This window comes from Lepidochelys kempii, chromosome 2 (assembly GCF_965140285.1).
Source record: "Lepidochelys kempii isolate rLepKem1 chromosome 2, rLepKem1.hap1, whole genome shotgun sequence".
NCBI classification, from domain to species: Eukaryota; Metazoa; Chordata; order Testudines; family Cheloniidae; genus Lepidochelys; species Lepidochelys kempii.
The window spans coordinates 14,879,521-14,903,939 of NC_136381.1; the positions used below are offsets into that span (position 1 = coordinate 14,879,521).

Consider the following 24,419-nt stretch of genomic DNA (forward strand, 5'->3'; position numbering starts at 1 on the left):
TCAAAAGTGGATAAGGTATGTCATTCACTGACGTTTTCTATATCTGTCCCAAGTATTTAATGAATTGAGTAGAAATTAATTTTCCTGAGCTTTGATGCCAATTAACTGGCACAGTTGTACATCAGCAATTTGTGTATTTCCATTTGTTGTTCTTTAATTAGTCACAATGACAAAGGTTGCAGCTTTAATTAATGTGGTGTAGTGTTCTAGTAATTTTAATTTAGAAGTAATATAAAAAGGTCTTTCTCCTAGATGATTTTTTATTAAAGTGTGATGTAGAATGAATATTTGATTTCCCTTTTTTGCAATGGAGAGTATCTTTGTCCTAACCTGAACTAAAGATAGTTTTCTTTTGTACTCTGTTTCATATTATGCCCATTAATAGAGAAGCAATTTCACTTTAGTTATAAAGACATAGCAGTGAGCCTCTGCTGTAATCGGGAGGTTTGGTAAAGATTATAATATCTAGGGAGAGGGAGAGAGTGGCATCCTTGAGGATTAATAAGTGTCAGTGAAAGAGCCTGGCAGCTAAACTAAATTTTGTTCTGTTTTATCAGAATATAAAGTTTAATTTCACTCCATCTGCGGAATACCATATGCTAGCTTTCCATTGCTGTACAAATGAATGTTCTAGCTAATCACTTTATTCATGCAATACTGTGTGCAATGAGAACTTGACTTGTAATCAGCCTACCAGAGTACACATCAAGCATTTAATTAGCACTAGCTGGAGCCATCGTTTGCCAGGGGAATGGATGATGATGTCTAGAGGGCCATCTGGTGGCATAGTACTTAAGAAGGCACAAGGAGCTCCCCTAATATTTATATTTATTTAATTTAGTGTGGTCTAGTCATCTGATACAACACACCGTTGTATTCAATCTATTTGTAGTTTGGTTTAGTGATGAAAAAAAATCCAGTGAAAACAAATACTAATTTGCATAACTGCATGCATCTAAGTTCTGATATTTGGCCAAATTATTTTCATAAAAAAACTGTTAAAAAATTGGTGAAATCTAATGTAGAAATTGGAAGTTTATGATTTTGTCATACTGTACTAGTTTTTTTAATTATGCTGCTGTGAAGACACTGTAAACAACGTACCATATCCGTTTAAAGACCATAATGAAAAGATACCTGTATTTACACTTTAAAAATGTTAAAATAAATCTATAGTTCAAACTCACAAAAGCAAAGATATTTAGGGTAAGGTGCAGTTTCCATTTTATGTTACCAAAGTAAAACAAGGATATTGCAGAAGTCCCAGAAAAGTGAATAATCTTACTGGATGTACTGCTATGAAGTCTGATAACACTGAACAACAGCATTAAAGGAGTTTTGTTTTTGTTTTTATTAACAAAACATGGACCCAACTTTGGAAACATTTACAATATTAAGAGTATGACAGTATTTTAAAAAAATGGTCAAACATCTACTTGACAGAGAACTCCACCACTCACAAAAGCACTTCACCCCACTAAGGCCTTGCTTCGTACTTCAAGGGCCAACAAACTGGAGCTGTATCAAGAAAAAGGGGAAACAAAATTCAGAGACAAAGGCTGCCATGGCTCCAGTCCTGCAAGATGTTGGGTTGAGCATCTAAATTGCTTTTATCTGCTGGGATTATACATAATGGGGAGGTTCTCAGATACCTTGTTGATGAGTTCATTAAAAAAAAAAATAGTCTCTAACTGATCATCCTTTGAAGAGATGGGAGATCTAATAGCCTTTCCCCCTCCCTAAATATTGTGATTCACATACAAGGCTTTATATTACAGATGGGCCTAAATCAAAACTCAGAATATGGATACCCCCAAACTTGGAGGAATTTTGGGTGTGAATCTAGATGTAAACTTTTGGCTCATGCCTATCTCTGCTTTTTAGATTTAAAATCTTGGCACAAATTCCATCTAAAAACAAATTGCTAGCCAGTACAGTCTACAAAGTATAATTGTATAAGTGGAACCAATGCATTCTGCATTTTTTCCCTAGTAGTGTTTTGGTGGTTGGTTTTGTTTTTTTTTTTTGTTTTTTTTTGGCCTAGCAGTGGGATGTGAAGGTCAGGATCAGTGTAGTCCTCTTTGGTGGAGAGGTTCATCTCTCACACGTGTACTCACCGTCCTTCAAAGGGTTTCCAGTTGTGCAGCAAACAAAAAACACAGGTCCTTGCCAGTCAATAGTTTGTTTACATTCTACCCTGGGGCTCACATGCCCCTCACAGAAACACAAACTGGGTGAGGAGAAGATCCACTCAAAATTGTATCATACACATTGTAGTGGTTCAGCTAGTCTGATTATACTTAAAATAGTAAGTGTTTAATACATGGAGAAAGCAAAATCTTGTGAGTTATTGCTGCTTAAGTTGACAGAAAAAGGCACAAACTTGAATAGGCTTGAATAGCTTTCTTGTATCCCAAAAATGTAAGGGTAGTAAGAGGATACTCTCTGGGATCATTGAAGTTTAAGGGAAATTATACCAAAAATATCTTCTTTTGTTTTTGTTTTTTCCCCAGGTGGCATTAAATGCCCAGTTTGCAGTTTTGTGTATGGTACAAAATGGGAGTTCAACAGACATCTTAAGAACAAGCATGGCCTGAAATTAGTGGAACATGACGGGGAAGCAAAGTGGGAGGTAAATACAAAATTGCTACATCTTTGCCCCAAAATTTCCAAATTCTCTAGAAAATACAAGATATGATCTAGAATGTGTGTAAAAAGTGTATCATGGACTTTCTTACATGGTCGAAAGTTGTCTTCTATCCATTATCTCTGGCTTGAATGCATACAGTTACTCCTGGGGGAATTCTGCACTAAAATATTAAAAATTCTGCATATATTATTTGTCAAAATAACATTATATAATCATGCCAGTTTCCATTATTTTGCTAATTTATTTCAAAATACCTGTCGGCAAGTATGTCTGTAACAATACAGAGATGCACAAAATTTCCCCCAGGAGTAGAGAGTTAAAGAAACCCCTATAACAACCCAATTCTGTTTCTCTGCCCCCTCCCCACCAGAGTCCGGATGCGGGTTGCCCCCAGCCCAGACACCTGCACCCCTTCCCCTCCAGAACCCAGCTGTGGACCCCGCAACCCAAACACCTGCACCCCCTCCTTCTCCCCACTCCCCCACCCCAAGCTCAGGAGAGGTGGACCCCCCCCCCCAAGCTAAAACCTGCACCCCCTCCTTCTCCCCAAGGAGAAACAACCTGATGCTGGGTCCTGAGCTTGTATGGCGTTTCCAGCACACCACCTCCTTCCTTCAGGGCATGCTGAGAATTGCAGTTCCCAGGAACGCTCCAGCTCCCTCTCCCTCCCCCGGCAGTGTCTTCTATTTGCGAGCTGGGCTCTGCTGGGTCCAGCAGCCCCTACTGGCGGCCAGCAGCTCTGCAGCCCATTTCTGTGGGGGGTGCGGGGGGGAAATTCTGTGTGCACAACATTAATTTCTGCTCAAATTCTGCATGTGCAGCAGTGCAGAATTCCTCCAGGAGTAATACAGTGCTAAGGTTAACTACTGTAATGTCTAGCAGGATTAACAAAATAATAGTTGGTGGTTCTTCAAATACTGTCCCTGTGGGTGCTCCAGTTCAGGTATGCCTGTACTCTACATCTTTGATCAGAGATTTTTGGTGGCTGTGCCTGTTTGGTCCACACATGCAAGCTCACCTCATGCCCTCACCTCATTGCCTCATGCCCTGTACCAAAGATATAAAGGGCCATGGATGAACAGCCCTCAGTCCCTTGTCAACGTCCTTTGGCCTGAGATGGAGTCTGCTGTGTGCCTGTTCTCTTTAGTACTGTATTTAGCAGTTAGTTAGTATGTAGTTAGTTCTTTGATAGTGTTTATAGTTGTTGGAATAGTTTTTCCCTTTTTATCTTTCCTTTAAAAAATTATAGATTGACATAGATTGATTTAAAATCTTTCCCTATTAAGGGGTAATCTTTTGTTATTTTGCTTGGAGATGCTGGGCTCTTGGGATTTAAAAGGTGTCTCTCCTGCTGTGAGACTATCCTGATAAGTGATGGGCATTTTCAGTACCTCCACTCTTTGGGAGATACTCATGTTCCCAGTGAGTGTAGGATCTGCACTTCTTTCAAAGGTAGATCCCGAAAAAATAGGGAGATCAAGTTTTAATTCCTGATGATGAAGTAAGCCTTACGACCAGCTTCAGGGGCAGAGGACAACCCGCACCACATACACAGACCTCCCAGTACGGTTAGTGCCCTGTCTACCTCAAGATCTCGGTCATTGGCAACTACTTGAGACGTAGGCAGTACTGGTTACATCTACAGCACTGAAGACCTCAGCAAAGGTAGCATCGACATCTGCTGCCTGGATGCAGAAAGAGATAAAGACTAAATCTCTGAGAAAGTCTGACTCCGATGCCCGAGAATGCTATGGAGACCTCGGTCCCAAAGGGAATTCAGTGCAGGCTCTGAGTGCTTTCTGTACTGCAAGGACAGTGAAGACAGATTCAAGAAGTCAATTGTCATAGACAGACTTGGTACCGAGCTCAGGTACCCATACCCAGAGCTGCAGAGCCACTTCCAGGAGTATTCTATGCGTGTCCCCAAACAACAGTCGGTACTGATAACATGGAAGTGTATGATACCGAAGACTGTTCAACTGCCTATGTTACTGATGTAATCGCAGTCGACTCTTTCCAATGCCAAGCCCTGGGTGCCAGCTACCTTGGTACCAAAGCCATCCTCTACAGGTTCTTGCTCGACCCATTCTTTGATGCCATTGGTACCTCAAGAATTTTGATACTTCAAGGACCTTCTAGTATTTTTGGAGCTGGAGTCTCCTCTGTTAACTGGTACCGCGGGTTTATCCACACCAAGACTTACTCAGTTACCACCCCCCATTAGTTAAAGTACCATACTCGCTGTTGTCTACCGTACAAGTTGAACAGTTATCCTCCCCCACACCTTGGAGTATGTTTAGAAGGACTCCTCAGACTCTCAGATATTGGTACATGGTTTCCCTGTCTACTCTAAAACACATAACTGTGTCTCTTACACTGATTAATTGGCAGAGGATAGACCTCAAACGACACCCACATGACAAGAACACAGATGGATGCCTCCACCAATATCCTTGTTGGGACCTTTGGGCATTCTGTTGTCAACAATTTGCAGCAATTCTTCACACCATCGGAGGGAGCAAAGAAGGGCTTATTCTCCTCTAGCATAGCTTGTGGCAGAGGTGGTTGAGGGGGAGACCTTGGTGGTGCAAAAATCAAGGGTAGACAAGGAGTTGATGCCTTTTACAAATATTTCCTCCTCATTGCCTGGTGAAGCTGTGATGCCTCCACTGCCTTCTGTGGCAGATAACTTCAGGCAGTTCTAAGAACTGATTAAGCGAATTGCTGAAATGCTTCAGATTCCTTTAGAAGAGGTTTAAGTATCCAACCATAAACTCCTGAATATTTTATAGTTTAGCATCCATTCTGGTCAGTGAAACTCTTATGGAACCCACTAAATCTATTTGACAAACCCCAGCTACCACACCACCTACCTACAAAAGGGCAGATAAAAAGTATCCTGTCCCTGCCAGGGAATCAGAGTTTTAATTTTCTCACCTGGATCCAGATTCCCTGTAGTGGAGGCTGTTAATGAACAAAGCAGATAACATACCTCAAAGTCCACCCTGTACAGCAAGGACCACAGGAGGCTTAATATTTTTGGCTGAAAATCTTACTCTTCAGCCACACTTCACTTTAGAACAACGAACCATCAGGTGCTCATGGCCAAATTTGACTGTTTGAATGGCAACAAATTCTATTTCTTTATGGATCATCTGCAAGAGGAACATAACCAATTTAAGGCCATTATTCAAGAGGGTCAGCTCCTGGCAAGAACATCACTCCAGGCCTTCTGGGATGCTGCTGACACTGCATCGTGTTCAATGTGGTGTTCATGAGAAGAGCATCTTAGCTTTTGGGCTTCCCAAGTGAGGATCAGAGCACCACTGAGGACCTTGCCTTTGACAGTCACACTCTCTTTCAAGATTTGACAGGTACATCTCTCCACATTCTAAAGTACTTGAGCTATGTTAAGATCCTTGGAAATTTATACTGCTGTAAATTAAAGGAGATTTAGCTGGTCTCAGACAGCACAAAGAGCATGCCCAACCCCGTATTCAACTTATTGTGGAACAGCTGAGCCCTGAGCCAAGAGACCAAAATACTCTAAAAAGAAACCTCCTTCAGCTACAGCTACATCTTCTCAGCCATCCACAACCTCTAAGTGACAGTTCTGATGACTTGGTCGAGAGTCTCAACCCCCCGATTGACTAGGACTTACAGCTGCAATATCAAACCCCATCCCCTCCTTTTGGATGTCACCTCTCCCATTTTCAAGCTGCATGGGAGAATATAACATGGAGCAAATGGGGTTTGGAAGCCATAACATTTGGCTGCACAGTCCATTTCAGTTCTGTTCCCTCCTATCCATTCTCCCTCCCCTTCCCTGTTCAGGGAACCATCTCATGATTAATGGCTGACATGAGGTTGCCTCACTTCTGTGTGTTGGGGCTATAGAACCAGTTCTTGTGCAGCACAGGGGAAGGGTATTCTATTCAACATACTTCCTGATTCCAAGTGGAATGGAGGTTGAAGGCCAATTTTAGATCCCAATATCTAAACAGATATGTGGAACAGCACAAATTCAGGTTGGTGACCCTTTCAGCAGTAATTCCCTTGTTAGATTCAGGAGATTGGTTTGTGATTCTCGACCTACAAGATGCATATTTTCATGTGGCTATTCACCCTTCACACAAGAGGTTTCTTTTATTTTCTAATCAACAATGATATCTACCAATACCAGGTGCTTCTTTTCACCCTATCTTCTGCCTCCAAGATATTCTGGCAGTAGTTGCCATCCACCTACATCGTTGGGATATAAATGTTTTACCGTTTCTGGATGATTGGTTGATTGGGGCAGATCTTATCAGGAAGTGGTGGTGGCCATAAATGTGACACATTCTCTCCAGAAGACATCCCTACAAGTAATTGACATTGGGAGTCTCAGGAAGAGTACGCTTCTTCATCATAACCATTCCCTATTCAGGGCATCCTGGGGGATGCAGTACAGCAGAAAATATCATCTCTGCTCCTGCTTCCAAAATCAGGTCTTCTTTCCCTCACAGACCACCTCAGGAAGAGAAAATGGTCCACTGGGACATTGAACAGGATGACATGCAAGAACCAGATTGCCATTAGAAGAGACTGGACATATCTACATCTTCCCTGGATGAAGCCATCGCTCCAGTGGTCCCAACCCAGCCAGACAATTAACACATCTTTCAGGAGTTCACTGGAACAAACAGTTGACACACTGGAGATTCAAGTACAGGAGGAGTCTCAGAACCAATTGGTCATCCTGCACTCCTTGATCCCTGGCAGGTGTGCAATGCCAATAAATGAGAATGTATTGGAGCCGGCCAAAGAGCTCTGGTCATCCCAGCTACCATCTCCCCTCAAAGGGGCTTGAGTATTTTTATAACTATCCAACAACTGGGTCCCTAGTTCATGAGAAGTCTAAACTGCAGAGTCCACCCAAAATGACACTGGGGTAAAGATCCAAAGGAACTGGACTACTTTGGCAAAAGGCTTATTCCTGAGCCACCTTTTAGATGTCTGTTGAATTACCATGTGTTCCAGGTTAAATAAAACTTCTTGATTTGGAGCCGGATGTTGCAGTTCATTGAGAGACTCCCTCACAGCAGAGAGAGGAGTTAAACTTCTTGATAATGGAGGGACAACTAGCAGTTCACTCTTCTCTGCAGGCTTCTCTCAATGTCTGACACAGCAGCGTGTTGTATAGCAGCTGCTGTTACAATGTGCAGGGCTTCATGGTTGCAGTCTTCGGGAATATGGAAGGAGGTTCAAATGACCATGGGGGGACCTTCTCTTCAAAGGCTGTGACCTATTTCATACACACACTGTCAAAGCCCTGCACACTTTGAAGGACTTAAGGATCACTTTGCAATCCCTAGAAAGGTATACCCAAACCCTAAGGAGGGAACTCTACAAGCCTCACCTATCAGAGGCAACCCTCCCCTAATATTATGGATAACTAAGATCTTTAGAGCCCCTGAGGAAAAGAGAGGTTGCAGAGGAGAAGACCCTTCTGCCACACACTCTGCACTGACGTCATGCCAGAAAATTTGACAGGATGGTTGAGAGTCTGCATAGAATAGCAGGATCTACTTTTTCCCCCACTTGGAACTATCTTTTATTTTTAGGAGGCCTGAAACCAGATTATCTCAAAAAAGTGGGTCATGGAAATTGTGGATAAGAGGTACTCTGTCCAGTTCCAGTCCCTCCCTCTCTGACACTTCCCTCTCTCATTCTCTTCAGGGACACCCTTGATAAGATACTGTTAAAGGAAGAGGAAGCCTTTATGCAATTCAGAGCAGTGGAAGAAGTCCCTATAGAATTCCAAGGTGAGGAGGGTTATTCAGATTATTTCCTAATTCCAAAGAAGAAAGGGAACTGGCATCCCATCCTGGACTTCCAATGACTCAACCAATTCATACATTGCTTCAAGTTCAGGATGGTGACCTTCACTTCTATAGTTCCTACCCTACATCTTCAATATTAGTTTGCACTCAATTTACAGGACACCTGTTTCCAGATAGCAATTCACCCAGCCCATAAGAAATACCTTAAATTGGCTGGTTGCTAGTCACATTACCAATACAGCATGACTTCTTTTGGTCTCTCCACTGGTCCCAGAGTATTCATAAAGTGCCAAGCATTCATGGTGGCTCCCTTAGGGAGGAAGGACGTGCATGTCTACCTATACTTCAACAACTGGTTAATTCAAGGACAGTCTCCTCAGCAAGTGAGCAATTCATCAAAGGTAGCCTTCATGCTCTTCGCTGCTTTGGGTTTCAGAGAGAACAAGGAGAAATACAGTCTGACCCTCACTGAATAGATTTCATAGGGGCAATATTGGACTCCGCAGTACCAAAAAGCCTACTTGTCACAAGACAGATTCCTCACTCTTCTGAACTTCATCAGTCAACTCCAGGCTTGCCCAGTATGAATAGTTAGAGCATGTCTCAGACTAATGGAAAACATGGTTTACTGCTCCTACATGTCGCAGTTTGCCAGACTCCACCTACACGCCACGCAGACTGGTTGAGATCAGTGTAGCTACCTGGAAGACCCCATATAATCATGATATTTATGGTCCCACAAAAGTTGTCCCCTCGTTAGATTGGTGGAAGGACCCTCCTGCAGGTGTACAGCAGAGGATCATTATCACCGTTCCTATCAACAAAGACACTGGTGATGGATGTAGCCACTCTTAAGGCTTGCCTAAGCAGTGTGCTAAGGTGCACCACTGGGGTGTGAATTCTTGTGTGCACCAGAGTGCACTCACTAAATACCCACGTGGGCCCTGCTGGCGCTCACTAAAAATTCCTTTGTGTGCGTTTATGTCGTGCAGTACTGTGTCAATGCACCGTAGGACTCTTCTAATGTGTGCCAGCAGGGTCCACACAGATAGTTACAGTTAATGCAGGACATGCTGGTGTGTACTAGAATTCACACCCCAGCTGGTGAGGATTAGGTTATTGTGTAGACAAGCTCTTGTAAGGCGATCTCCTCTAGACCAAATTCAGACACAAGGCCTCCCCAAGAACTAAATCTCCACATAAATATGCTAGAGCTAAGAGCCTTTTGCCTAGCATACATGGTATTTCTACTCACACTCTGAGGAACCACTATCCAAATACTGATGGACATCACTATGTACTACGTCAACAGGCATCGACAGGCTCAATCACTGCCTCTTTGCCAGGAATCAGTCCATTTCTGGGAATGGTGTGTTTATCATCACCTCACTCTAATGGCCCTACATATTTCAGATTTTAAAAACACGCAGGTGGACCAGCTTAACAGACACTACTCACACGCTCATGAATGTTCTGTCAGTGATTCAATTCTGTGAAGTATCTTCTGTAATGTGAATAGACCTGTTTGCCATGGACAAGAACAGCAAATGCTAACTATCCACTCTGGGAGTGAGCGGGAGGCTGGGGGAGGGGGAGAATCAAGCCCAGTCTCCCTGTCAGCTGCCTTACTCATCCCCTGAGCACTGGGACTTGTGTACGTTTATCCATCCATTTCATTCATACTTAGGATCCTGACGAAACTTGATGAAGGTGGGATGCAGCCCATAATATGCTGCTAGCCCCAGCATGTAACAGTTTTGGCTACATAGTTTTCACACACCCTATAGTTGGTAGGTTCTTCAAAGGACTCATCCATTTCTTTCCTCCAATCATACGGACCCTAACCTCCTGGGACCTCGACATTATGTAATAAGGCTGATGGGGCTCCCTTTGAACATTTAGCGACCTGTTCCTTATACCAGCTGTCTATGAATATTGCTTCATAGTGATAGTAAACTCAGCCTGAAGAGTAGGAGAGATCCAAGCTGTCACAATAAGACCACCATATACAGTATTCCATAAGGACAAGATAACATTGAGGCTTCACCTAACATTCTTGCCCAAAGTTGTTACTGACTTTTTCCTGAATCAAGTGATTTGCAAGTTTTATTTCCCAAGCCTCATAACGGTTAAAGGGAAGCTTTCACACCTTAGGCGTAGTCAAGATTGACTGTTCAGGAATTTTCCGTTACATTCCTGGCCTTTGTTGACAGGATGAAGAATCAAATGATATCTATAAGAAGTTCCTGATTGTAACTGATTTACAATAGCTCAGTTGGACCCATTTTCACAGATAAGAGCCCATTCCACCACACTGTAAGCAGCTTATCTTAAAGCTTAAAGGGCTTTTCAGTATGACATTTGTAGAGAAACTACCTGGAGTTCAGTTCACACCTTCACTCGACATGACTCCTGACAGAGGACTCCAGGTCAAATGCCTGATTTGGCTGCATTGTCCTGCAGTCCTTGTGTCAGCAGATTCTGAATACCACCTCCATGAAAAGAGAGTATTGCTTGCGAGTGAACAGAAATGGGATCTGTGTGGACAGTCAGTTGAAGAAGAGTGGTTTCTCACTCTGTAGTAACTGTGGTTCTTCAAAATGTGTTATCCACTTGTGTTCTACAACCCACCCTCCTGCCCTGCTACTGCAAAATCCTATATCACTTGGATTCTGCTTTAGGGAAGGAACTGAAATGTCGTTGTGACTGACCCAACGACTATGCCCTTGGCTATTAGGAGCAAGTATGGTCCCAGCAAGCACTGCTCTTTAAAAGAATCTGATCTCATGTGATTAGGGCACATGCAAACCAGAAGCTGGAATACTTGTGGACAACATAACTTTTTTTGCAAGGTAAGTAGCCAATCTTCTTGACACAAAGGGTCATTTTCTGGCTTCAAAGGAATTTGTCCAGATTTATATTGGCAGTGTAGGTAAGAGGAGAATTTGGCCCAAAATGTCTTCCTTAGAATCTAACAAGTGTGTAATTAGGTTATTAATTATAAATTACATGCACAATAAAAATAAAGTCAAATTAACGTGGCATTTTGTAAACGAATTTGATGCAACTATCTGGACGTCTAATAGAAGTATAAATAAGCTTATGGGGTGAAATCATGGCTTCCATTGAAATCAATGGCAAAATTTCCATGAACTTCAATGGGGCCAGGATTTCTCATGTTCTTCCATAAAATATGTTGTTATAAATCTGTCATCCAGTTTTTCCTTATTTAAATTTGGGGCACCAAGTGCCCTCTGTAATTCTCAAGAGTTAAAATGAGATCATTGACCTGTTTTTTAGCTAACAACTGAAATTTCTGAGGAAGCATCCACTCAGTATCTGCACATCACAGAGGCTGAAGACGTTCAAGGAACTCAAGCTGCTGTAGCTGCATTACAGGACCTAAGATATACCTCAGAGAATGGTAACGGATATTTTTAGTTTGAAAGGGTAGACTAGATCTTCTTTTCATCAGAGTTCCCAACTCCTGTGAATACAGTGGGAAACTTGAAAAGGAAATATTTATTCTTCTGTGTTGATTTTTAAAAAGGTATTTTCTATATGGTAGTGAGGTACTAATACTGTAGTGTGGTAAACATTTCTTTGTAAGGTCATCTGTAATCGTTTTTAAAAGGACAATGTCAAGTTTTTGGACCCACAGTGTGGTTTACCAGAGGAGTTCTCAACCTCTTTCTTTCTGAGCTGCCCCCAACATGCTATAAAAACTCCATGGCCCACCTGTACCACAACAACTGGGCCTGCATTGGGTGCGGGCGGGGAGAGCAAGCAGGGCAATTGCCTGGGTCCCCATGCCACAGGGGCCCCTGTGAAGCTAAGCTGCTCAGGTGGTGGGGCTCAAAGCCTTGGGCTTCAGCTTTCTGACCTAGGCCCCAGCAAGTCTAATGCTAGCTGTGCTTGGCGGACCCCCTGAAACCTGCTCGCTGACCCCCAGGGGTCCCAGATCCCTGGTTGAGAACTGCTGGTCTACCATAAAGCGGTTAGAAACTGATTAGGCATGTCAACCAAAAAATTTTTTTTTCATTTTTCATTCATATTACTGTTTATAAGAAATTAAAAATAATTACCACTGCACACCCAAATAATTACCAATGCACACTCATCTATATATACAGTGATCATCAATAAATCATCAACATTTATTACACCACTGTTTTTGACCTTACTACAGTATTTGTGGAATTTCCTGTATGAAATATAGAAAATATCATAGTACAGACAAATAGCATGACAGAATAAATGTTGAATGTTTAATTGCGATCCTCTAGATAACATTTGTGCCTTGCTGCAAGAGTCAACCAGCCAGCAGAAGATATACAGTTGAATAGTTAATCTACCGTGTTCTCAGTTAATTATGATGGTATGCAAACGAGGAAATAAGCCCACCAGAGCTGTATTGGCTTGTGTTTGACAAGAAACGGGAGCACTAATTTAATATTTGCTAAATGGAAAATGACAAAATCGGGAGGGAAAGAAGAAATTATTTTCAAGCTTCTGAGAGTACTAAAACAGAAGAACAAAGTGTGTGGGTATGAGTTTGATGAAGAAATAAACAAGGGTCTCTGTGATGCTGCCTAGCAGACTACTTATCACAGGATCCCACTTTTGTAATGGATCCATTACTATGACTTAGTATAGTCATTCTTGAAATGTATATTGTTCACCCTTGATCCCTGACCTGAATTCGGAGGGATTATAATTTTGGGTAACACACATTTCCTTTGCTAAGCATGTTAATTTGGTAGCAGAATGGAATTTTCAAGCATATTAAATGAGGAGGTATCACTGACAATTTATATATATATATACACATATATATATTTTTGCATTTTCCCCCAGTGGGAATTCTGAATACATCGGAGGAATCCTTTGCAATCTTTGCCCAGTCATGCATACATTTAAATTTAAAATAAGCATAATATGGGTTAAGTTTAAGCATAAAGCTTTCAAAACATATTTTGTTAGTTTAGTGTTTCAGACTTTTTTGTTTAGAATATTTTTTTGACATATTTCCTTTGGAAAAACTTGAAGAGAAGTAACATCTTGTCCAGAGGCAGAGTTATACAGTCACACACCAGAACAAATTAAAACATACATTAAAACAAGCAGAAATAAAATAATGTTGACTCATACAAATAACAGCATGTCAACTTCTTCATATTTGAAACTTAAGTTATATCGGCCATGTTCTCCCCGGAGTGGAGTTTGGGGTTAGGGACCCAGTTATGGCCCGCTTAGTTCTGTGGGCTGCTCTGTCCCTGTCCCAGCATGAGCTAAAGGAGCTTAGTGGCTGCTCTAACATATGCAAACTGAGTATCAACATAACGTAGCTCTGCCAGGTTCTTTTCTTCCAGAGACATCTAAAACACAGATAGGTGGGCAGAAGGGATAGGAGTTCCTTACAACAAAAGGAATTTTTCACTGACTAGCTATGGCCATGTTCTGTCCCCTTCATGCTGCTGTAGGGTCATAATCTCAGTTCTGTATATTCTGTAAACTGACTATTCCTCTGTCAGAGCCCCACACACTCAGAAAATGAAAAAGTGTGGCAAAAACTGCTATACAAATAAAATGATCAGGCATGATCTTTCTAAAGAGAATTCATTTTCCCCTTCAGCGCATTACTGACAAGGGTGGTTGTTCTGGGTTGAGAGGAACTGCAGATGGTCAAACAGATGGCAATGGTAGACAAACAATATACTAAATAGCTGTCCTGATTATTATAACTTTAGAGTTCAGATTCTGTTAAAGCTGAACCGTTAGCAAATACTCATTTGGAGTCATAAATCTTTGCAGCTTTGTAGTTTACAGTTACTGCTGTAAGTTCTGCCTATTGATTGTTTAATCAATTAGTTCTTCTAGATCACTTTCAGATATGGATAAAAATGAACTATGCAAATGCCCGTCCTGTTCCTGAGGACACTTATTTTGTGAATACTTTCTCCCATTGATCCACTATTAAAATGTCATGTTATTGAGCTGCTTCTATATATAGGAGGAGTTCTACATGTGAGGGTGGAGGCCAGAGAGAGAAGAGCATTTTGATTCACGGAGCCTTAGAGCTGTCTTGGCTATAATTGTCTTGTGCCCATTATCTTTCTAATAAGGTGAAAGACTTGACTCTACCGCTGTAAACATCCTTCAGCAAATCATTGAATTGGGGTCAGAGACCCATGATGCTGCTGCTGTTGCTTCTGTGGTTACCATGGCACCTGGAACTGTTACAGTGGTAAAGCAGGTAAGAGCTCTTCTGTTCCTTAGAAAATACACATTTTATTCTCATTAATTTTTTCATAAAATATTTATTTATTTCACAAAGGAACTTTTATCTCTTTAAATGAGAGTACAGTGAAGGCCAACTTTTGAATAAGAATTAAAGGATTGACTCATTCAGTATAATTCCATCTTCTGCCGCAGGCGGGTGGAATTTTTTACTTGTGTGCATAAAGGTTGGATATTTGCGCATAATAGTTGTTGATTACTTTCTCTGTGTGTGAGCTTCCAGCTTTTTCAACATAAGATGTCAAAGAACTTACTTTCAGGATTTTTAGAACAAAACTGAAAGTAGTTTTGTTAGTAAATTTATTCAGCATGTCTTTATTTTGCATTAAGCTAAGGTAGCATTAGCTCTTAAACAGCAATTTTTTTCTGAAAAATGACTGTAAACTTTACTGTAAAAGGAGCATATTTTGTATTCCCCATGTAGTCAGCTCTACTGATATTTGTAATAAAAATAAGGTTTTTGTTTTCACTTGATTGACTACTTTTCAGACTCTTAGTGCTACAGAACCAACACCACTCAGGGTTTGTCTTCATTGAACAGTTAACTCAAGCTCTAGCTCAAGAGTTACCCCTAACTCGAGTCCTGTCCACACACAAAACCGCTTAACTCGAATGTGGTGGTAACTCAAGATGACTGACCCCTCTGGCCCTCACCAGCTGTTAACAGTGTCACTGTTAACAGTAATCCAATACTTCTTTGTATCTGGAGTATTATTTCACAGCAGGCTGCTTTCTTCTAAGGTGAGCTGACCTAACTCAACAGGATTTACTTGAGTATAGATAATTCGAATTTACGCTGTAGTGAAGACATAGTCACAGAGAATTAAGATGGATTCTGATCTTCCTTGTGCATCATTAAGATAATTGCTTACCAAGTTCCAATCAGATATACCTGTGCAATCCACTGAAGACAACGAGATTACATAGGTGTCACTAAGAGCATATTTGGACTGAAAAATTTGATTGCTGGTGATAAATATGAGGAAAAGAAGTCAAGCATGACTTTCAGAACCATGTGAAATTAGCAAGGTAGCTATGGTCGGTTTCCTTTTTTCATGTGTGTTGTCTGGTGGTACGGAAGTCTAGAATTCAGGTGCCTGTAATCTGATGCTACAGCGTCTTTATATGTATAACAAGGTACATGCACTAAAAATGTAATATACTTTACATTGCTGTCTACATCAAGAAGCCATTTGGATAAAGCAGAAGTGGTTTCACTAACCTCTTTCCACTTCTTTTTCTTTCCATTAGAGGCATGGCAGCCCTCAGCTGAGGACTAAACTGAATTTGGACTCAGCTCCCCTTGCCGCAAGCTCTTAATGGCTGTTGCTATTGTTGAAGTCAAACTGTAGTTGATTAGGTGACAGCAGAATTCCCTTTCTGGACTAATACACTGTGCAGAGTTGCCATTAGTTTGAGAGGTAACTGCAGAAGCAAGGAGACAAAAACTAATTACCAGCCAAGTTTAGAATGCGGCTTGGTGTTTTAAAGAGCTTCATTTTTTTTTATTTTTTTTTTTTTACGGTAGATGTAATCAAATCCACACTCTGCCAACATGCCTTGGTTACCTGTTCTCAGCAACTGCACATAAGTCCTCGCTGTTAAAGTCTTTAATGACATACAACTACAATATTTGATGGGCTTTCTGTTGCCCTATTTCTCATTGCAAAGACTTCAAATGAAAATTTGGGATTCTTTAAGAAGAGTTTATTAGATGGCCAAAAAGCCATGATTCTGCATTCAAGAAAGAGGACAACTTGGGCTAAAAACCTGTCCTGGTTCAATGGAGAAGTGAAGGCAACGATTAGAAATAAACACATTATATATAACAAATATAAGAAGAGAGAAAATAGATAGTAATTGCTATAAATTAGTCAAAAGTTATGAAGAGTAGAAAATTGATAAAGTAATTTAAGACAAGTAAAATCTATAGCTGACAGAGCTAAGGACAACAAGGAGTTTTTAAAAGTATATTAGAAACAAAAGAAAACCTAGCAATGGTAGAGGCCTGTTACTAGAGGAGGATGGTAAAATTATTAATAATGATGCAAAAAAGACATTAATGTTCTATAAATACTTCTGCTCTGTACTTGAGGAAAAGCTGAATGGTGTGTTCAAATCACTTGAGGATAATAGAGTACTTATCAGTCCATTAGTAACTAAGGAGGATGTTAAACAACATCTACTAGTGATAAATATTTTTAAAGCAGAAGGTCCAGATAACTTGCATCCAACAGTCCTGAGAGTTGATCCTGTAAGAAATCTCTGGCCTGCTGATATTACTTTTTAATAAATCTTGGAATATTGAGAAAATTCCAAAACACTGGAAGAGTAATAATGTTGTGCCAATATTCAGATTAACAAATGGGATGACTTGGGTAACTACAGGCCAGAGATTGACATAGGGTCTTGGTGGCTGCTATCTAGGTCTGTTGGGCGGAGTGGTCCTTGAAGAGCCAGACATCCAAATATGGAAAGAGACCATGATGTCCCACTGACATAGGTGGGCTGCTGATGCTGAGTGGGCTTCCTTAAGACCCTCAGGGCCATGGAGAGCCCAAAGGGAAGGACACATTATTGGTAATGATCCGAGCCTATGACAAAATGCAGAATGCATTTGTGGGAGGGATAAAATAGTCACATGAAAGTAGGTGTCTTGAAGGTGAAGTGCGATGAACCAGTCCCCTGGATCCTGGGATAGGATTATGATAGCTAGCATCACCATCCTGAAGTGCTACGATAGGATGTAGTTGTTCAGGTTCCTGAGGTCTAATGTCAGCCTTTAGTCACTGCCTGGTTTGGGAATCAGGGAAAATAAACAAGGTAGGAAGCGGCTGGAAACAATAGACACCACAATTGCTGCATCTCAAGCTGTGGGTGGGTGAGAAGGAACTAGAGCGGTGGTGGGTCTGCACCGCTTTGAATGCCCTCACTTGGGAGCATGAGACTCTGTTTTGTGCAGGTGCAGACCCTGCTATTTATAATCTCCAATCAAGGGTGCATGGGCGCACACACATCCTGTGGCGGAGCATCCATAGGGACATATATTCAAAGGAGGAGGAGAAGTTGTTTATCTAGACAGTAATTTGTGTTCTTTGAGACGTTTTGTCTCCATGGGTGCTCCACCTCCCATTGTCCTTCCCCCCTGCTGTGGAGTCTTCTTTGCTGTATGGCCAAAAAAGTACTGGAGCTGTGGTGGGGGTTGCAACTCCTAATCTGCCCTCAACTTGGGAGCACGATGCACTGCTCTGTGCAGGCACAAATCCACAAACATTGCTGTTTACAATCTCCGGTCAAGAGTGTACTGGCACTCAGTTTAGCACCCGTAGGGGCAAAACATCTTGTCCCACCTGTTGATCACTTTAGATAAGCTATTACCAGCAGGACAGTGGGGTGGGAGGAGGTATTGTTTCATGATTTCTGTGTGTATATAAAGTCTGCTGCAGTTTCCACGGTAAACATCTGATGAAGTGAGCTGTAGCTCACGAAAGCTCATGCTCAAATAAATTGGTTAGTCTCTAAGGTGCCACAAGTACTCCTTTTCTTTTTGAAGAACTCAAGTTACTGCCCAGTTCAGCAATGTCTCCTAGCTAATCTAGTAATCTTTACTCAGCTTGGCATAGGAGCACTAAGCTCCTCCTCACCCTGTGCCCCTGCAGAGGTGCCACCCCACTCCCAGTACTGTGACCTCAAATCTTGGTTCCTCATAGCCCCAACACATCCCTGTTAACCTTCTCCTGGTTTCCCAAAGCCCTATGCAATCTCTCATGCCTTCCAGGGTTACGTCTACACAGCAATATAAGCCTAGGGTTAGTGGAACTCGAGTCAGCTGACCTGTGTCAGGGAGCCCTGGGCTTGAGAGTCTACCTTGCATTTTAACCACAAGTTAAGGATTTTCTGATCCATGCTCAAATTTAGTGCTCTGGCATCCACACTGCAGTGCACAGACATGAGTCACAGTAACCCTATCCTGGAGTGGCTAACGCTGACCTCCCTCCCCTCAAAGTGTTGACACTCTAGCCCTAAGAATGTGTTGCACTGTGGGAAAACTCTACTGCCCACTCTGTTTCCTAACAGTGAGGGTGTTATTGATGGGACTCAGGTGCCCATAAGTAGCTCTTGAGTACATACACCACATAATTAGCTTCTCTGGTGGCTGGCTCAGTAGAATAACTGCAGTTTGAGAAGGCTTTATGCTGAACTACCACCTAATCTGAGAATTGGGCTCTCCACCTCTAAGATGAGTCACATTGGCAGGAAAATGCCCATGTGCCTCTGTCCTGAGGATAATTAGGACATCAGTCCCCAGGGCTGTCAAACTAGGTAAAATGAAATTTTGCAATTCTTAATTTTTAAAATGGGACATTCAGTGAAGGTGTTTTTGTTTGGTTGGTTGTTTTTGTCTGTCTGTTTTGAAGTTTGACATAAAATGTAGGTTTCAGAGAAAAACACACACATACACCAACCTGGCTGCAGTGTGGATTCAAGTGTCTGCTCCCAACACATTCCCTGGGTCACTTCCTACCCTTGAGCCCACTTCAGGTCTGTCTTCCACAGGCAGCAGCTTGGCATCTCCATCTATCCCTGTAGCTGGTGGACTTTCCATAGCATAGTCCGGGATACCCTCCTCAGCAGTCTGGAGAGCTGACAGTCCTTCAGCAGGAGCCTGCAGCACACATCCATCCTCTTCCTCAGCTAGCCACAACTGAGATGATGAGTTTGTTTTTATCTGTTCCCTCCACAGAGAGCATGGGCAGCAGGGACAAGGGGGTAGGGCCTCTTGGGCCTAAAGTGATTGGTAAACCCCACTTGACAAGTGCAAGGTTGAGACACCCCATCACAATCAGTATTAATGAAAATTATTTTGTTTTAAGTAATGGGACCTTTTTTTCAATGAAAGAGTGAGAAGGAGAATTAACCTTGTACTGAAATGATGCCAATAAGAAACTGCAACTGTAAACCACAAAACTTAAAAAAAATATTATTTCAATTACTTTCTCCCTCCAAGTATTAAATCAAATCAATTTCTTTCTTATCTTAAACACAAACATCTAGTGCTTTGGACACTCCTACTTTCTTGCTATCTTTGTAAAGAAAGGCAGCTTGTATTAAAAAGGAATTCACTCCTTCACTTTTCAACCTACGGCCCCTTGCCACTGAGTTTACAATTGTAAACAGCTTGACACCAATCGGTTCTTTTCCCTTCCCTTTTACACTTCAGTGTGATCTCTTTCTTTTTCTGCTAGCCCTGATGCCAGATTAGTATAAGCACTGATCCTGTATCAAATCCTAGAATCCTTTTGCTCCCCTTTCCTGCATCTTTTTCAATATTTCCATTGTCCTACAAACATACAAACAATTGTGTCCTGAATTGAGGTCGCATAGAGGCAGAATTGGCCCATGAAGAAAAATGGACCTGAAACTGAGTCATGGTAAATTACCTCATTCTATCCTTGGAAAGTACAAATACCAATTTTTGATGCTTAAAGCAGCATTTATGTGCATTCTTCTGTAACAGATTTATTCATTCTGATGTAATTTGTGTTGTAGATTCACAGTCTTTTCCTAGACCTACTGTGAAGCCTACTTTTTTTGTGTACCAATTCAACTACCTGCTTGTCCGCAAGCTTACTCTTTATTCCCTGTATTCATGCTGATAATCTTTTACCAAATTCCGTATATTCCGTGTAGGCATATTATCTGGCCTCTTGTTTGTCTTCCCTCCAGAGGACTGCTTTTAAGATTATAATCCAGTCCATTCTTCTTGATCTTTTAAAAACTTTAAACAGCATTAACATGACTCTGCTGAGTCATCTGCTACTTGCCTTACCATGGACAACAGAAAAGCCTTGGACAGCAATTTTTTTTTATAGCTGGCTTGAGCCTGATGCTATGTCAACTTTTAATTACTCTGAATTCCTAACTGTTCTCCCTGTTGTGATTTTAAGACATGGTCATATTTCACTTTCCCACTGAAAATTTTATTTCACTTTCTATCCTATAACCTTGAGTTTCTCCTGTGGATTGTGGGACAAAAAAAATCACTCCAAGTATCAGCAGTATATCAGCATCATCTGTCATTAAGTTCCCACTTTGGTCCTTTAATGGCCTGACTGAGTCCTTGCTTAGAAGTTTGGTTCTTGTTTTTCTAAAACAACATTTATTTCAGATACTTCTATTTCTTGTATTATTTTTATGTAATTTTTTCATTAGAAACCCACTTGTCTTAGGAGTATATTGATATCTAAACTGGGAAAAATTGATTGCATGACAGCTATGAAAATGTACAGCTGCTACAAGGAAATATGCATCAAATGCCTGAGAAGAAACAAAGATGTCAGTCTGGAGCATTACCAGTATGGTCTGAAACTGACAAGACTCTGTGCTGCAGGTCTGACAGCACTGGGGGAACAGAAGCTTAATCTTGTCAGTTTCAAGCCACTTCAGCACTAATGCTCCTATCAGAATCTTATCCAGGAGAAGATCTGATGAGGAGCTTTCTTTGTGGTACAGTATTTGAGTTATTCTGGATCTGTTAAAGGGAAGGTAGAGAGATAGTAGTGAAGCAGAGAAACAGATTGAAGAAAGAGGGAGATTTAGAACTAAAGAGTGATTGGGAAATAAACAAGGTTAGAGAGATTAAGAAGTAGTTAATAAAGGATGGTAGAAATAGACAAGAAACAACGTGGGGTGGGGGGAAGAATCCCAATTCAGTGTGAACAGAGGCTGTGACGAAAAAAGTGGGACAGGATGGACAGAAAATAAAGAATGGAGAACACAACCCCCTACTGTTTAAGGTTTTTGTTTGTTTGTTTTTGGTTTGTTTTTAATTCAAAATTTTTTTGCTTGACCCATTTTAAAAGCGCATGGAACAAAACAAGGAGATTGTACGCCAGGAATCAACCGTGAACTGGCCACTCTTAATAATCTGGTGCCATTTGCAGTTCAAGGATGGATATATATTCTTTTCTTTTACATGTTTGTAGTTTCTTGTATATATTTTCTTTATTATTGTGTTTTGAGACTTATTTAAGTGACTATGTGGGTACTATTCTGTCTGTTTAGCCCAGTGTTAGGTCTGGAATTAATTGATTCAGTCTGCTTAAACATGCTCCTCTCCCTTAAATTGAGGGGGGCCTGATTGAAAGCCCACTGAAGTCAATAGAAAGACTCCCATTGACCGCTGTAGCCTTTGGATCAGGTCTTTAGATGTTGAGCAACCACAAGTCCTGCTGACTACAGTGGAAGCTTTTGGATGTTCATTACTTCTTCGGGTCAGGGCCTCCCATCAGAAGAAGACAACATTACTGTTTTGTTGTTAGCATTTCCTTTCTCCCTTCTATAGTGGTGGGGCTTTCATGTCTATTGTTAAATAGCTTTTTTACTCAAATTAAAGCAAAATAGACTTCCTTGGTGTATGATTGCCTAGTGTTTGAGGCTGTTGTTTCTTTAATAGCTATCCATACTTGTATGTTATTTATAGGTACATACAAACAGTTTTTTTAGATATTTGCACTTAAAGTCAAATCCTGGTCCTATTGAGGCCAATGGTTTTGCCTTTGAGATTGGGACTTAAAGCATATCTGTGCAGGTACTGAATTGATTTAATATGCCAGCAGGGCATATTGTCAAATTCCTGTTGCCATTCTTTAAGGAGAGATAAAGGACCAGATGCCTTTCAGCTGCCTCTCAAAACAGAAAAGAGGTCATGGTTGGTAGCCTTGGAAAAAATGGAGATGCCAATAAAAAGAATTGAAAGTGGCATCTCCATTCATTTTGATGGCAGGAGCCCCACTGTCTTTCCCATTTTAGGGATGTAAATTAACAATTTGAGAAGATTATACCCTGTGGAACAATCTTAATAGGGACCAAGTAGAATGCCTGTAAACACTGAGTTGATTTGAAATGTAAATACCCCAAGTAACACAGCAATTTTTCAAACAAAGGATTACCGATAGCTGTCCCAAAGAGCTACCAAAAGCGAGGAACACAAGAAATAAGGGCAATAAGTCATCTTTACTCTATAAGCCTAGGGCAATAAAAACACATGAATAAAGGCAGGCGGGGTGGTCAATTTAACTTTCTTTATGCGCCATTTTCATTTCCAAAGAATATAATTGAATAAGTATTAGATTGCTGCCATTGAATTGAATGAGATTCTGTGTTCTTTTCATTTTCATGTCAACTGTGCTATATTTATGTACACACAGAAGACTATGTTAAAACTTATGTATGGGTTTTGATTTAGGATGACTAAAACAAGGCAATCCATTCAAATTGCATTATGCTTGCTTGCAGCTGTCAATGAATGTAATGCCGCTCTCCTGAGCTGAACCCCATTGTTAGAAGACTGTGTGTCCTGCAATGACAAAGCAAAGTTAGAATGAACTAGAGTCCTTTCCTAAATACTACTAGTGTCAAGCATTGCTGTTTGTGTGCAGGTTTCACAGCCAGATGTGGGATTTTAATTGCCCTGCAAATTCAGCTCCCTATCCGAATCCTCTAGTGATTAGAGGTTTGTCTGGCCTTTTATAGTTTTGAATAGTGCATTTTGTGTGGAGGCCTTCCTTTCACACTGGATCAGCTACTGGAGCAATTAGTCTCATGAGAGGAGGTGATGATCATGCGAATGGAGATTTCTGTCTGGATTCACTTCTGTCTTCAAAATTTAAGCATTCATCTTTTTAAAATAAAGTCAGCCTTTTCTGTTTGTGTAGATATCCTTCCAAACATAAACGAAAGTGGTGTTGGAGGTGCTGAACGTAGGTGAACAATGGTGTGCATGTTTTTGCAAGTGGACTTGGCCTTCTACCTTTCAAAAACGTAGGCCAAGATTTTCAGTAGTGACCAGTGCCTCTGTCCTGAGACACCTTAAATAGGCCTGATTTTCAGACAGCAGGTGCAGAGCCTTTAAACATGTTTCAAGCAGGGCATCCAAAATCACTTCCCATTCTTTAAAATTTTTGCCTTAGCTCTCGGTTTCAACTATTTTAGAGCTGAATATTTTAGCAGTAACACTCAGCTATTCTGGTAATGTGAACAGAACCTGGGTACAGTAGAAGCACTTCTCTGCATCCCTGTCATAAATATAAAGGGAAGGGTAACTACCTTTCTGTATACAGTGCTATAAAATCCCTCCTGGCCAGAGGCAACATCCTGTTACCTGTAAAAGGTTAAGAAGCTCAGCTAACCTGGCTGGCACCTGACCCAAAGGACCAACAAGGGAACAAGATACTTTCAAATCTTGGGAGGGGGGAAGGCTCTTTGTTTACGTGGTGGTTCTCTCTTGGGACTGAGAGAGGCCAGACAGAAATCCATCTTCTCCATCCCATCCTAATCCAAGTCTCCAATATTGCAACCAGTATAGGTAAGCCAGGCAAGGCGGATTAGTTTATCTTTTGTTTTATGTGAATTTTCCCTGTGTCAAGAGGGAGGTTTATTCCTGTTTTCTGTAACTTTAAGGTTTTGCCCAGAGAGGGATCCTCTGTATTTTGAATCTGAATACCCTGTAAATTATTTTCCATCCTGATTTTACAGCAGTGATTCTTTTACCTTTTCTTTAATTAAAATTGTTCTTTTAAGAACCGGATTGATTTTTCATTGTTCTTAAGATCCAAGGGTTTGGGTCTATGTTCACCTGTACAAAT

General features: G+C 41.1%; 1 protein-coding gene across 4 annotated transcripts in view; it reads left to right on the forward strand.

The window, feature by feature from the left end:
• ZFAT (zinc finger and AT-hook domain containing) overlaps positions 1-24,419 on the forward strand; it is a 148,955-nt gene that overhangs the window by 120,992 nt on the left and 3,544 nt on the right. For 3 of the 4 annotated variants that reach the window (XM_073330062.1, XM_073330060.2, XM_073330063.1), the window contains exons 13-15: positions 2,514-2,632; positions 11,773-11,896; positions 14,598-14,728. In XM_073330062.1, coding sequence (XP_073186163.1) covers positions 2,514-2,632; positions 11,773-11,896; positions 14,598-14,728 — 374 coding nt within the window. Of the gene's footprint in view, positions 1-2,513; positions 2,633-11,772; positions 11,897-14,597; positions 14,729-24,419 lie in introns of those variants that run through there. The other variant, XR_012157074.2, reaches the window with a different exon arrangement.